General features: G+C 39.7%; 1 protein-coding gene and 1 pseudogene across 3 annotated transcripts in view; one reads left to right on the top strand and one right to left on the bottom strand.

Moving 5' to 3' along the window:
* Window positions 1-8,718: 8,718 nt before the first annotated feature.
* The window catches only part of JAKMIP2 (janus kinase and microtubule interacting protein 2), a 171,702-nt gene continuing 165,328 nt past the window's right edge, over window positions 8,719-15,092 (bottom strand). For 2 of the 3 annotated variants that reach the window (XM_055330953.1, XM_055330954.1), the window contains one exon: window positions 8,916-9,459. Coding sequence is in view for 2 of the 3 variants with exons in the window: in XM_055330954.1 (XP_055186929.1) it covers window positions 9,439-9,459 (21 nt within the window). In the remaining variant the exon portion in view is untranslated. Of the gene's footprint in view, window positions 8,878-8,915; window positions 9,460-15,092 lie in introns of those variants that run through there. The other variant, XM_055330952.1, reaches the window with a different exon arrangement.
* On the top strand, window positions 11,578-11,704 carry LOC129514338 (U4 spliceosomal RNA; annotated as a pseudogene).

Raw genomic sequence — 15,092 nt, 5'->3', positions numbered from 1 at the left:
ATTTTTTTTAGCTCTACGCCCAACATGAGGTTTGAACCCATGACCCCGAGATCAAGAGTGAAAGCTTCCCTGACTAATCCAGCCAGGTGCCCCTGTAGAGCATATTCAAAGAGGGCACAACTGGAAGCAATTCATTTTACCAGGAAGCTGCTGCAAGAATTCAGGTGAGAAGCTCTTAGTAGACGTGATGAAAAATAGAAGACCGACAGGTGGGATTCCTGAAGTCCCTGGAACTTGTGAAGGATTGGATGGGGAGGGAAAGGGAAGAGCAGGAGAGAATGAAGGCTATGAATCCAGGATAATTTCATCTAGCATCTCTCACTGAGGGGAACCGGAGAAGGAGCAGGTCTGGAATGAGACATTAACTCAAGATATTTATGGTTTGTGGCATCCTCATGGCTTGTAGTCATCCTGGATTGATTTCTTTTTTTTTATGATTTAATTTATTTGAGAGAGAATAAAGGGGGGGAGGGACAGAGAGAAAGGGAAAAGCAAACTGCCTGCTGAGAGGGGAGCCCATTGCGCAGCTCCATCCCAGGACCCTGAGATCATGACCTGAGCCAAAGTCAGCCACTTAATCACTGAGCTGCTCAGTCGCCTTCCTGGATTGATTTCTATATCATTGTTCCCAGGACTGATCTGTCTTACTTTACTGTAAGTTCATTGAGAGCAAGGACCCTGTCTTGTCTCAATGTCCTTTAAAAGGCCTTTTGAAAAAGTACTCTTATCAAATTGTTAAAAATGTCACACAAATAAATGAACATATGTCAAAGTGTTCCATACCTCATTAATTAAAACAGGAGAAGAACAACTAAGCTGATTCAAGAAAGGTTGGGACAAGGTAGGATGGACTGAAGGTAGTAGGTTAGAAATCAGATGGGTTCATTTGTATGCAGGACAAAGTCCCAATCTTTGGGTTTTTCTTTTACTATCAAGCAGAAAAAAAAAAAAAAAAAAAAAGACAAGTCACACCTTACAAACTCTCTGTAAGTTGGTCTTTAACTGTCCAGGGCTGTGAAACACTGGGGCTCTCATTGACTGTTGCTTTTGCCCTGGGTCAATAACTTTCCAGCTGGCATGTGAGAAACCCCTTCAGAAGTGAAATTGTCAAGATACACACTCATAGTTTTGTCTTATTTTTATTTAGGGTCTTTTTCTATGCACTTTCCTGTAGTAGCACTAAAAATCCTTAATGTGCATTTTGACAATTTTCAGTTTATATCCTGTGCTGTATGAAAGTAGATGGTGGTATAAATTAAAGGCAAAATTAAATTAAAAGCAAGACAATAAAATCAATGAAGTAAAGAGAAAGTAGAATTGATCAGATGCCATAATTAAATTTTAGATTTGTTTGTGCATTTCTAGTTAGGACAAAATAATTTGCAGAGTACATTATCTCATAATGGAATAAAAATCCTGTTCCTGAGATGGTTTTAAGTAGTTCTGTGTTTCTTCCTCCTCCAAAAAAATTTTTTTTAAAGATTTTATTTATTTAATCATGAGATACATGGAGAGAGTCAGATACAGGCAGAGGGAGAAGCAGGCTCCCTGCGGGGAGCCTGATGTGGGACTCGATCCCAGGACCCCGGGGTCATGCCCTGAGTCAAAGGCAGATGCTCAACCACTGCCCCCATCTTCTGAAATTCTAAAAAAGAAGTGTCATATGAAACTTCACATAGATGACATAGATGTAGTGGACTTTGTTCTCAAAGTTTTATAGTAATTACAGGCACAGGTTACCAGTGATAATTTTTTTTGTTTTTTTTTTCAGTGATAATTTGTTATAGATGCTTTTGATCAAAACCAACGACTTTATACGTGTAAGTGTGTCTGCATGCAAAAGAAATGTATTTGTTCAAAACGGATTTTTATCTGGAGCATTTTCAGTGAGAAGAAAACAATTCAACCTCATGTTCCATATGCAACTACTGAGTTGCTTAAATAAAATAAGCATGATTCATCAGCCACTTGACACAAATCTTTAGCCATGTGGTAGGTATGCATTTGACTGCATATCTGCACTTTTTTTTTTTTTTTAAGATTTTGATTTATTGGGCAGCCCGGGTGGCTCAGCGGTTTAGCACCGCCTTCAGCCCAGGGCATGACCCTGGAGACCACCCAGGATCGAGTCCCATGTCGGGCTCCCTGCATGGAGCCTGCTTCTCCCTCTGCTTGTGTCTCTGCCTCTCTCTCTCTCTCTGTGTCACTCATAAATAAATAAAATCTTAAAAAAAAATTTTTTGATTTATTTATTTGAGAGAGAGTGAGAAGCATGCAAGCATGAGGGGGGAAGAGAGTGGGAGAAGCAGACTCCTCGCTGAGCAGGGAGCCGGACAATTGGCTCTATTCACGGGACACTGGGACCATGACCTGAGCTGAAGGCAGGCGCTTAACCGACTGAGCCACCCAGGTGCCCCATATCTGCACTTCTGTAGTTGGACTTGCTCACCTGGAGGGAAGACGAAGAACTGTATCCTGAGAGGTAGGAGGAGTCCCTTCACTTGGGCCCAGTGGATGTTTACTCATCTCCCTGCCATTGTGGTAGGAAGTGTCTCCCATCCCTTCTCTGTCTCCAGGAGACACAAGCGTACCTTCTTGAGCTAGGATAAGCCAGTTAGGTTGTTGACATGGTGGCATATTTATGTATCAGAACTAGAGTTCATCAATACAGAGCTTTTCACTAAAAATATTCGATAGAATCCATAATAGTAACTGGCTATTGCTTGGCATGGTGATATACTTGGCACCTTTTTCAAGGAGGCTCAGTCGGTTGTAAGTCTTCATCAGATAACGTAGATTGTGATGTCTTGAGGACTGGGGTTATGTTTTATTCTTCTCTGTTTAAGGGTCTGACATGGCACACAGATGGCTCCTATAAATGAGTAACAGAAGGTTGTAATCAACTGATGAGCAATACTTGTTGCTAAAGCACTTAAGGCAACTAAAGTTTGCTGACATTAAAGATAAATGGGTGCAACTAAAAGAAGAGACTGTCTCAGCATGGGTTTTTCAAGCCCACCCCCAAACAGCAATATTATTTATAGTAGTTCTGAACAATGACCCACAAAACTTTACCTCATAGCGTGCCATCTCGGTTCTTTGTTTCATGCATACGTGGATTGTTTCCCACATTAATCCGGAAGCTCTTTGAGGGTAGACCCATGCATGCCAGGCTATAAGGATTGGTACATAATGGATGCTCACAAAATAATCTTTGTTAACTAGCTCCGTCTAGTGGCTCTATATGGTAGGGCAAAAAAGGTAGGTGAATAAAGGAAAAGAAATAGTATCTAGATTAAGGATGGCAAATACCTGGCAAGATTCTTTCCCAAATTATACTCAGAGCAGGCAGGCTAAATTATCACATTTCTCTCCTCAAAAATGTAAATTCTGCCTTGGACTCTTCACCACAGTGCCCCCTGGCAGGTACAATAAAAAATTCAGAGTAAATAGATGAGGAAAATCCTATTTACTATCCTTGATGTAGAATCTGATCACTGACATTATACCGATAGCTCTGACTTGCTTTACCTTGTTTTCCAAAAGTAGGTAAGAGTACTGTTAAACCAAGCAAAACCAAGAACCTGTGAACAATGCAAGATAAAGTTTTAAAAAATGCAGCTTGTTTTATTTTTATATAAACTAAAACACCAGAGCTCATTGATTCCTATATTAAATACATAAATTATAAAATAACCATTCATAAAACTTTACATACAATAAATTGATTCCAATCTCTACGGTAATACATACAGTACATGTACATGTTCAGTGTACTTCAGGGGATCATCCTGGTGAAATTCAGTCCATCTATATTTTTCTCCCATTAATAAACAAGCACTGAACCAATATATGGAGTCATGCTAATGAGATGGAGATAAAGAGCCCCAAATGAGGCAGTTGATTGGATGACAGCTCTGAGAAACTGGTCCCCTGGCTACATGAATGCAGTAGGCCTCTGGGGAATTATGTATTCGAATACATTGGCTCTCTTCTTGAGTCCCCATAGAATTGGATCTTGAAGGTTAAAACATGCATGAACCCTTGTTGGAATGAGATTTCTAGATGATAAAATTATGGGACATTTGGGTGATATTAATACTGTAGATTGTACCAGACTTTCTGTTGCTCTTCCTAGAAAACCACTGGCATCACTACCAGGCTGGTTTATGGGTCTAGGTGATTGGAAAGCCAATGAGTAGTTCTTCACCTCAGTCAACATCAGGGAATCGTGGTAGTGAACAGAAGGTGGAGGAGGAGGGAGAAGAGGCAGGGAAGGAGGAGAAGAGCACAGACACCAGATGTTAACTGAAAATATGAGTTACCTAGCAGCATAGAAAAACCCCTTCCTCAAGTCCTCAATCCTAGGACGGAAGTACACATTAAGCGCTCACATCATCATCTATGTACAGAATATATATGTGTATATATGTACATCACATATTTATAAAAGCGTTTGGATTTTGATCTGTCTCGTTGTAGGAAGTTACTATAGTGAATGGGGAAAATAGGCACATTTTGTGAGATGTCAGTCAAATCTAAGTGATTGATGATATTAATGGATGCTGGGGATGTGCTTTTGGGAAATTGCATTACCCACACTTAAGCAAGTGTGTAGAGTCTGGATTGTAGGCAAAGTTGGACTCAAAATTGTTTGTCTACACCACTTCCATCCTACAGAACTTAGATATAACAAGGATGGAAATATAAGCATGGGTGCAAAGACCTCAAAGCAAAAACACAAATGCAAAAACAGGGAACTTCACCCAATCAATCACTGCCACCTCTGCACATGCTACACTAAGATGAATATAGCAAATTATAATCGTTCTATTTTTGCCACATTATTCCTCAAAGTATATCTTTAGTAACTTGATTAAACACGGGACTTGGACTTTCAACAACAGAAGGTTTATATAGGAAGAACTGAACTACCAAATTAAAGGCAGCAAAGGAATGTGAAACCTGCCCTGCCCAGTACTGAAATGGAATTAGAGGATCAACTCCAACCTTCTATTATGTCTGAATCCTCTCACCAATACACCTGAAATTCAGTCTCAAGGTAATATATTGTACAGAAATGACAAGGCAGTTGAGCAGAATGGAAGCTTTTGTCCTTTAAGACCTTGTGACCTACTTTTTTCCCTTTCAAAAGTAAGAAGTCCACTTAAGGAGAGGCTTGGGCCCATCCTGGAAGTATTAGCTCATGACATAAAGTCATCAAAGATTTGCTTTGATTAATCTCTCAGAAGTTATATTGAACTTTTTCAATATAGTAGATAAATGTGTGTGTATATATGTATATACACATATATTTGTATACATATGCATATATACATACATATATAGTGCCACTCTTTGACAGATCAAAAAAATGCAATTAAATATTTAGAAAATAAAATGCCTATGCTGTCCATTCATTTTGATGTAACATAACACACACAATCCAATTATTTTAAACATTAACACAAAACTGATAAATATCGTTTTTACAGTTCCCATGAAAACCTAGGCAGTTTTTCAAAAACACTTCATTTTGAAACAATGAATTTACGGGTTACATTGAAGACATTAAACATGTGAATTACACAATGGATTTACAGAAAAAGTTGACAATAAATAGGCAAAAAAGGAACAAGTTTATCAAAGATTTATTTTAAACAAAAATTTAATTGAAATAAAATACTGTAGCAAAAATTATTTGGCAAAAGTTTATTTCTTCCATACTAGCAGAGAAACAAATGTCCCCTTTCTACCTCCAGTGACGACCCATGAGCCCTCTACATCATCTCTATCCTACTGAAGAACCAGGCCACCTATGTGAGTTATTTGTGAATGGAAGAAAAGTCAAAGCAAAATTTATTCTTACACACCTAAAACTTCACCACTGGCAATAATTTCCTTTATATGACATAGGTTAAAAGGGCTATAATTTGGCAAATTGAATTTATTTATTTATTTTTAAAAAGATTTTATTTATTTATTCATAGACACAGAGAGAGAGAGGCAGAGACACAGGCAGAGGGAGAGGGAGAAGCAGGCTCCACGCAGGGAGCCCAATGTGGGACTCGATCCAGGGTCTCCAGGATCACACCCCAGGCTGCAGGCGGCGCCAAACCGCTGCACCACCGGGGCTGCCCGGCAAATTGAATTTAAATAACATTTTTTAAAAAGGGGATCTGACACTTATTTTCAGCACATTCTAGTGTTTCCTAAAACAAAATTTGAGTGGCATTAGAGTAAAATGGCTAGACAGTCAATTTAATAATAGAGGCTTTTTAGTATGATAGCCAAATATAGTTTTCAATTTTTTATTTCCTCATAGAAATTTTCCTGTCCTGAATAACTGTCCAATCGGGGCTTTTGTTTATGTCAAACGATTCTTTAATATCGTCAGTTATGTTTATTTTCCAAGAGATGAATACTTGGTTAAGAAAAAGTAAGTAAATGAACCCTGAAGCATGATGTTCTATTAATTCATTGGCCAAATGTGTCAGAATAGCTCAGATGCAGCAATTAAAGATCAGAGTGGGGATTATGTACTCTCTGTAAGAAGTGGAGCCACATTCAGCCTTTCTATTACTAATGAGACACTTTGTACTATTGCTGAACATCATATGCAAGGGAAGCATTCATTGAAATATGATTTACTCCTATGGGTCCATGAGTGAAGCACAGCTTTACAATTTTGTTAATGTTTTTATAATTGTTGAAATGAATAACAGAGATGTACTTATCAAAATATTTAGCCTCATCCAATGGTGTGTCAGGAGTAAGACTTGGCAAAAATATCACCTTTTAGCCTAAATCTAGAGAACTTTGCTTATGTCCTGAATGTTAAACAAAAAGTAAGAATCCCTCCTATCTCCACTTGCCCTAAAGACTTGTAAAGCTGCTTAGATGGTCATCCTACCTGTATTGCTCTTGTATGATTTTTTGTGTGTGATACAATCAGATTTATAGCAGATAAGGTCCATGATCAAGCTGTACTATTTTTGCAAATGTTTCTAATCATTTAAATCAAAGTCAGCATTTGTATATAAAATTTAACATACAAGTTTTGGTGAAAAAAAGCAAGATGAGGAGAAGGAAAGTAGGTTTGATATAGCAGATGGAGTATGAATTTGCTTAGATGGATCCTAGAATGACCAATAAAGAGCAGAAGAGAAAAAGTCAAAGGAAGAGTAATTTATCCTGTTCCCTATATGTGGAGATTTGAAAGGGTTGAGTCACACACTGTAGTGGCACCTTCTTTCACATTGCCTGCACAACGAATGTGCTCTTCCTAATTAGTGAAGAAACTATCCCGTTGAATAAAGAATCCAGCAGGATAATTATTTTGTATATTCCCAGTAGGACCTATTTCTGTAGATCTCCCCCAAAATGAAAGGGATGATCAGACTAATTAGGCGATACCATCACTTTACTCCACGACTTGATTTCATAGTTGGCTTTCCTACGTTAAAAGTGGAGTTTTGGTATCATGGCATGCATATGCTATAAGGAGAGCTAGGAGATGCTTATCAGTGAAATGATGTTCTTCTATCATGTTCAAAAGCATGAGGTGATCTATTTACTACGAGTTATTAGAGATCTCGGCTCTAGATCTCCCAACCTTTATTGCTAGCAATATCCCAGGTTATCTGAAGGGAAAGCTTCAGTGCAGCAGTGCTTAGATTTAACCAAACTGAAGCACTATTTTATTACATGGGGGACTCTTTCTCAACAATACAAAAAAGGCGAATAAGATAGCAGTCATATTTTTACAAAGCACTTTGTGCTACTTTAAGCACCTCTTATTCCAGAATTGCAAAAAAAAAAAAAAAAAACTTTATGAAAAAGCATTTAACCTCATTTTGCAGATGAGGAGACTGAGGCACAGAGAGGTTAAGTGACTGGGCTGAAGACACCTGGGTCAGCAGTAAATAGAAGGATAAATCGTGGGACCCCAGCATTGTAGCCTTTCTTGCATATTCTTCAGTTACTTGGAAAACGCCAGGGCTGAAAACCAAAGAATAAAATACGGAACTGGCGTGTGGAAGGATTTGTGTAGTGTTTCATAGACAGGGTTTCTGGCTCCCTACACACACTCCTTATGCATGGGAAATCTAGCCCTGTAAATAAAACCTTGACGACTTGAAAAATTGAGGCTGTTTTGTTATCTACAGTAAATGAGGTGTAAAATTCGCTTTTCAGGAACACTTATTGGCTCTCAGAGCTGAATCCAAGACTCAGTATTACGTAACTTAGGAAGAAGTACTGGTCTTCTACTCGTCTCTGGTACAAAACGACCTTATCCGTAACATACGTTACTTCTGTATAAAAAAGGTAGAGCTATCTTGCTGCTGTCAGCTCTCTGGGAAAAAAAAAATGTCATCAGTCTAAAGGACAAGAGGTCAGAATGCTCTAGGTATATCAGGTGACTTAAAAAAAAATCCTAATCCTGTTTTATAGTCACGTCTCTGTAGCAAACTCAGAGTTTACTTTTCACCTCTAGCATGTTCTTACTTGAATCACAGAACATATTTGTCTGCATGCCATACGAAGACCAGTGTTTTGGAGGCTGATCGAGAGCTGCTCTCTGGCATCGGGTCCTCAACAGGAGTCAGGGAGCCTGTGGCTCAGGGTGTCGGTGGGAACGACGTCCGTCTGTCCGGGGGGCACATGTGACCAGGCCAAGGCCGCACGGAATCTGCTTTGATCTCAGCTCCACTCCTGCGCTCCCTGGCCTTGCTGCCAGTGTTGGGGGGGCTGGCCCCCGGGGTCCGCTTCTCATCACCGTGGAGGGATGCCCCCCACAAGCTGCACCTCTTGCAGAAAAACAAACGGGGAGACCGCGTTCCTTCCCATTCGCATTCGCTGTTCCTGAGTTTGAGACTAATAAAGACAAAAAGCAAATCCCTGTAGTAAGAAACCAGACTTTTCAAATGAAACATTTTATTGTAAATAGCTCCTCATAGGTATTCCTCGGGCTTCGTTCCCCGCCCACCCTTGTTTGTTTGTTTTGATTTTTTTTAAAATGTCGATTTCAGGACTAGTGTTTCCAAGGGGTGTGGTTACATTAAAAGGATGGATCCCCCTGCACGGCAGGGGTACAGTGTTTCTTTGTAACTTTGGTTCCATGCCCAAGACACATCTTTCCTTGATCTGCTGAAACTGTTGCCATTGCTGAATTTTTTTTTTCCTTTACACATTTTACGTCTATTGGTCTTTTCTTCTGGTTTGACATATACGTGTTTCATTAAATGCAGCATATATTGTAGATTTTCAACAGGGTCATGTGGGAACTGTCAAGTAAGAAACCTTGGATAATGGCTTTAAAATACACAGTTGTAGTCCTGGCTACAGGGTAGTTCTTAGCTTTTTTGATCTCCCTCTCACTGCTGTAAACATTTCTGCCATCTTGGAAGGTCTAGAAGCATCTGCCTTTCTGGGGTCTTATCCGTGTTTTCGGTTACTCTGTAAAATAGAGGGAAAATTCTTAAATCATCATTTCTGTCATTAGCTGAAACAGGAAAAAAATTCTTTTTTTTTCCCACACAAAAAATTATTCTTTACCACCTCTTGGAGCTCTATGATTTAATGCAAGTTACGTAAATGATGGCTCTAAGCTTAATTAATCTTAAATGAGAAAAGAGAATGATTGATTTCAAGGGTTATATATGTACATAAAGTGATGGACAGGTCTTGGTTCATACTAAGTGGCCTGATGTATCAGCAATGATCACTGTGGTCTTTTCTTCTGAGGCCTTCCAAGACAATACCTTAAGAAACTCAAATGAATTATCATACTCCCAAATATAAATATAATATTATTGAAAAAAGCATGTCTGTCTATGCCCTTCAGTGACTTACTTTTATGTCATACTTCCTTCTCAACAATTGTATCCAGTGGCAGGTGGTCTCCACCCTGAGGTCCTGACCTGGGGATTCCCTGGGAGTTATGCCATACAGGTTTCTTAATTGGCTCCAGATATTCCTGACAAGGTACTTCCCTGGACTATACCAGTTAGGGACTCCTCGCCCTATTTCTGTTTTAGTGTCTGGGTGTTCGCTTGGTTATAAGTTAAGGCTTTACTACTCTCTTCCCCAAAAAAGCCAGAGTTGGTATACAGAACATTCTATCATGTGCTGCTTAAAGACATGGCCTTCAGAGCCTGAAAAACATGGATGGAGAAAAATAGGATTTCCATTTTTTCACTGCACATCCAAGGATAAGTTATTTAAATTCTCTAAGCCTTAATTTCTCCACTTATAAAACAAAAATACTAATTCTGTAGCAGGATTTTACTGGTGCCCTGAAATAGCAATCAAGATCCAAAGTGGTGGGAGGCACTTAGTACCAGGAAGGCTTCTAGTCCAACAACCAGAGACAAATTAAAGATTCAAAAGAATTCCTGCAATCAGAGCAAGTCAGAAATATTTGGAGTTCCTATTTGCAGGCCCACTTTGCTCCTAAAGACTAGACATGAAAGAAGGAGTGACAGAGTCACAGAGGGGGAACTAGTAGGAAGGAAGTGCAGTGGTTGAGATGCGGGAGGGAGGGATGGGTAGCGAATGGCATAAACAGAGATTGGTGGTGCTTGTACAAATAGGACTCACGTTCTGCTGCTCAAACACAGAGCAATGCTCATCTTCCTTTGTCTAGCTGGGCAAAGAACTTGAGAGGGATGACAGGGCAGAGACAGGGGCAGTAGCTTTCTTCCTAGCAAGATGCTGTGGCTGGCAGCACCAATGTTGAGACTCAGAATGGCTGAGGAAGAGCTGGGTCTCAGCTGGTCAGGGAATACTGCTGTGGGCATGCCCTGCACAGCTTCTGGAGAACTCACATATATGTTCCCCTAATGGCCAGTCTTTCATCACCTCTCATAGACAGGATGTCAAGAACTGGTCAGTAACAGCCAGAGAAACAGCATCAACCACCAGGGAGAGGGTCACAACCACTGTCAATGCAGTTGAGAGGCATGAACCCTTTTCCCTATCCCTCCTCCCTGCCCTCTAGGAGAACCCAGCTTTGAAGAGGGAAGAGGGAGAGATCTCTTAGAGCCAGATCATGCACTTGTCCCACACGTGGGATAGGGAAGAAATGAGATTAAACAGGACCTGAGGTTGAGTTTTAAATTGAGCTAGACACACAAGAACTGAAAAACTGGAGAACCAGCTTAAGATTTATTAAAGAGAGGAAAATTAGAACCTGAGTGAAAGCCATATTTTGAGAAAAATAGATAGTGTTCATATTTACATCCCACTGAGTTGAGAGACCCAAGCAACTGGTTACAACTGTAATATTTCTACATTCCCTGGTAGAGAAGAGAATGGATCTTAATGTATATAAAAGATACTTTAAGGTGTGTGTGTATATAATACATATATAAAATATATACAGTATACGTATGTTTGTATGTATAAATTAAATATGTGAACATAGAAAGTCTTTTACTTACAAACTTTCAATTTATATATTCTCAGAGTTCAATTGTTTCCAAGTACATAGGCATCATTTCTGCCTGTCACAACTGAAGTAAAGCCCATCCATTGAGTAAAACCACATTGGTTTCTTTAAAAAATAAATGGACGAGCTTTGCGCAGTGGCAGTATCGTAGCCAATGAGGTTTATCCGAGGCGCGATTATTGCTAATTGAAAAAATAAATGGACGTATAGGCAGTCTCCTAAAATATTACATTTCTGTACATTGAGTATCAGTAAAGGAACTCGGAGCAGAGCAGAGCTCATTCAAATAAGCATTCCGAATAACTGAAGGGGTACCCAGTGGGCCCACCATTGATGACCCATTCTCAGTAAACCAAAGGTCAGTACACTGTAACTAAAGCTGTACAGAATATGAATTCACCTTTGACTGAGAAGGCCCTTCAGATACGACAGAGCCTCGGGGATTCCTAATAATGGGTTGCTTAACATCATTGAGCTTTAGCTTCCTCTTCTGTAAAACAGTGATTGCAGCTATCATTTCTGAGAGTTTACTACATGCCACCAGACTATAAGTGAATGAGAACAATTATGTCATTTCTGACTTGTGACTCCAGTATCCAAGTACCCACCACACTGCCTGGTTCACAGATGACACTTAGCAAATATTAGTCGGGTTCGTTGACAGGCTACTTATGTTCACCATTCTTTAGGGTTTTCTACCTGCTGGAAGCTAGTTTAGATCCTTTATAGGACACATATTTAGAGGCATATTGATTGCCTCTAAATACAAACTGTAGCTACCTCCTGATCTCAAGTTATAAATAACCCCAAATCTGGGACAGTAGTCACTCCCTCTTCCTGCTTCGGAGGTCTCTGTCAAGGGTGCCACCACCCAACCGACTGTACCAGCCAGACCCTCAAGGGCCTTCCTGAACCTTTCATTCTATCAACCCTCATATACAATTTATCATACAGCAAAATATTCAGTAAAGGGTAGCTCTTACTATTATCTCCAGCTTACAGATGCGGAAACTGACCCTGTTAGGTAGGTGGCCTATGAGAGTCTTAGTGAGAAGGACAGATAACACTGAATGAAATGTAAGTGAAGTCAGAGGATCAGAGAAGGCTTCCCTGAGTCCCTGATTTTACATTGAGATGGGTAGGACAAATGGATATTCACTAGTTGATGATTGTGTGGGAAATGTGGTCAAAGTAGACAGAAGCACATATCATAATGCAGGATCCAAGACAGAATGCTTAGTATGTCTTAGCAACTTGGCTTTTTATGAGTCTTTCTATGTGCCAAGTACTATAGTGGTTGCTTCACTTATATAAGGTCACTTAATCCTTCCAAAAGCAGTAGATGCTATTACTTGATAATTTTTTTATATTAAGAAATCAATATTTATTTATTTTTTAAGATTTTATTTATTTATTTGACAGAGAGAGAACATAACCAGGGGGACTGGCAGGCAGAGAAACGGAGATGCAGCAGGCTCCTGGCTGAGCAGGGAGTCCAAAATGGGGCTTGATCCCAGGACCCTGGGATCATGATTTGAGCTGAAGGCAGATGCTTAACTGACAGAGCCACCTAGGTGCCTATTAATTAAGAAATTAATATTAGAAATATATATTAGAGAGGTATAATAGTATCTATTTTGTAGGATCTAACTATTAAATAATAGATATGAAATGCATTCGTTCAACCACAGAACAGATGTCTTCTTCCTCTTCTTTACCATAATATCATCACTATCATTAAGAAGTATTTATGGATTGTCAACTACAAGCTAGGCACTATCTGGGTATTGGGGTTATCATATGAAGACTACATGATGATCCTGGCCCTCATGAACCTATATACAATGAGGAATAGAGGCATCAATTAACAACAAAAACCAAAACAACCCAAATGCATGTAAAATTTGGCTGGGAGTGAAATCAAGGAAGACCTCCCTGCAGGAATCACAAGTGAGCTGAGATCTGAAGGAGAAGTGAGTAGGTGTTTTCTAGACAAAGCAGGGCTGAAAGTACTGTGCACACAAGGACTGCATGGGCAAACCCCTGTGGTAAGTAGAAGGGACTAAGGCTCGTTAAGGAAGCTCCTAGATCAAGAGAAAGCCCAAGGGATTGTCTGCAGTTAGACCACACCAGGCTCTGTTGGCCATGTTAAGGGAATGGGATTTCACTCTAATGATGATGTTTTCTCAGGAAGGGGGCATGATTAGATTTGGGTGTGGAGAGTGAGTTATAAGAGTGTACAGTGGAGAAGCATTGAGCCAGGTGAGTAGGGCATCCCCACAGGGAGTTGGGGGAGAATGTATTTGTTCATGTATTCTTTCCTTTGTTCACTTGTTCTTAAAGTAATTCTCCAATGACACATAAAGAACAAATTGGATAATCATCAGATAACACTACCATGCTATCCAAGGCTCTGATCTAACCTGTCACAGATCTGCTTTCCCATTCATTTACCCAATCATTTACTCATTCATCTGTCTTCCCATCAGTCCATCTGTCAAAATGTATTCAGTGCCTAGTATATATAAGACACTGTTGTGGACTTGAAAATACAAAGATAAAGCATAAGCCCTATTCTATGCTTTCTTAATAGTCTAATGTATAAGACAGAAAGGGAAACAGTCTCAATATGACTAGATGAAGACTAGTAGATAATCTACATAAAGAAAGACTGATTAACTGGCATATAAATGATTCATCTATCTCTTTCTCTTACCAATATAAAAGAATAAGGGACAAAATTCTTCATTTCAAACAATAAATATAGTAGAGTCATATTGCCATTTGTTTTCCATAGGCCACCTATAGGCCTTGGCAGGAGGAGGGATTGAAAAAATATAAATGTAATAAGAAGTAAATATTTGCATATTTTATTTTATTTTATTATTATTTTTTAAAATTTTATTTATTTATTCATGAAAGACACACACAGAGAGAGGCAGAGACACAGGCAGAGGGAGAAACAGGGCCCATGCAGGGAGCCTGACGTGGGACTCGATTCCGGGTCTCCAGGATCACGCCCTGGGCTGAAGGCAGCGCTAAACTGCTGAGCCACCTGGGTTGCCCTATTTGCATATTTTAATGGAGAATTTGTAAATAATTGACTGGCTGTTTTTATAGTACAGTTTATATTTTTTTAGCTTTTAAAAATCAGAACAATAATACAGTATTATGTGTCTTTTAACATGTTTTATGTTATTAGACAGGAAGTGAAAATACTGAGCTATCAAGATAGTTCAAGCATCCATGGTTGACACTAGAATCATTAAAAATAAGCTATGGGGGATGCCTGGGTGGCTCAGTGGTTGAGCCTTTGCCTTCAGCTCAGGGTGTGATCCTGGAGCCCTGGCATCGAGTCCCACATCGGGCTCCCTGTGTGGAGCCTGCCTCTGTCTCTGCCTCTCTCTCTCTCTCTCTCTCTGTGTCTCTCATGAATAAACAAATAAAATCTTAAAAAAACAATAAGGATGAAGAAAAATGAACTAGAGGGGTACCTGGGTGGCTCAGTCAGTTAAGTGTCTGCCTTTGGCTCCAGTCATGATCCCAGGGTCCTGGGATCGAGTCCCACATTGGGCTCCCTGCTCCACAAGGAGCCTGCTTCTCCCTCGCCCTCATGCTTGTGCGCGCTCTCTCTCTCTCA

This window comes from Nyctereutes procyonoides, unplaced genomic scaffold, assembly GCF_905146905.1.
Source record: "Nyctereutes procyonoides isolate TBG_1078 unplaced genomic scaffold, NYPRO_anot_genome, whole genome shotgun sequence".
Lineage (NCBI taxonomy): Eukaryota > Metazoa > Chordata > Mammalia > Carnivora > Canidae > Nyctereutes > Nyctereutes procyonoides.
Note: the sequence above shows the minus strand (reverse complement) of the source record. Positions and strands in the feature narration are given on the sequence as shown.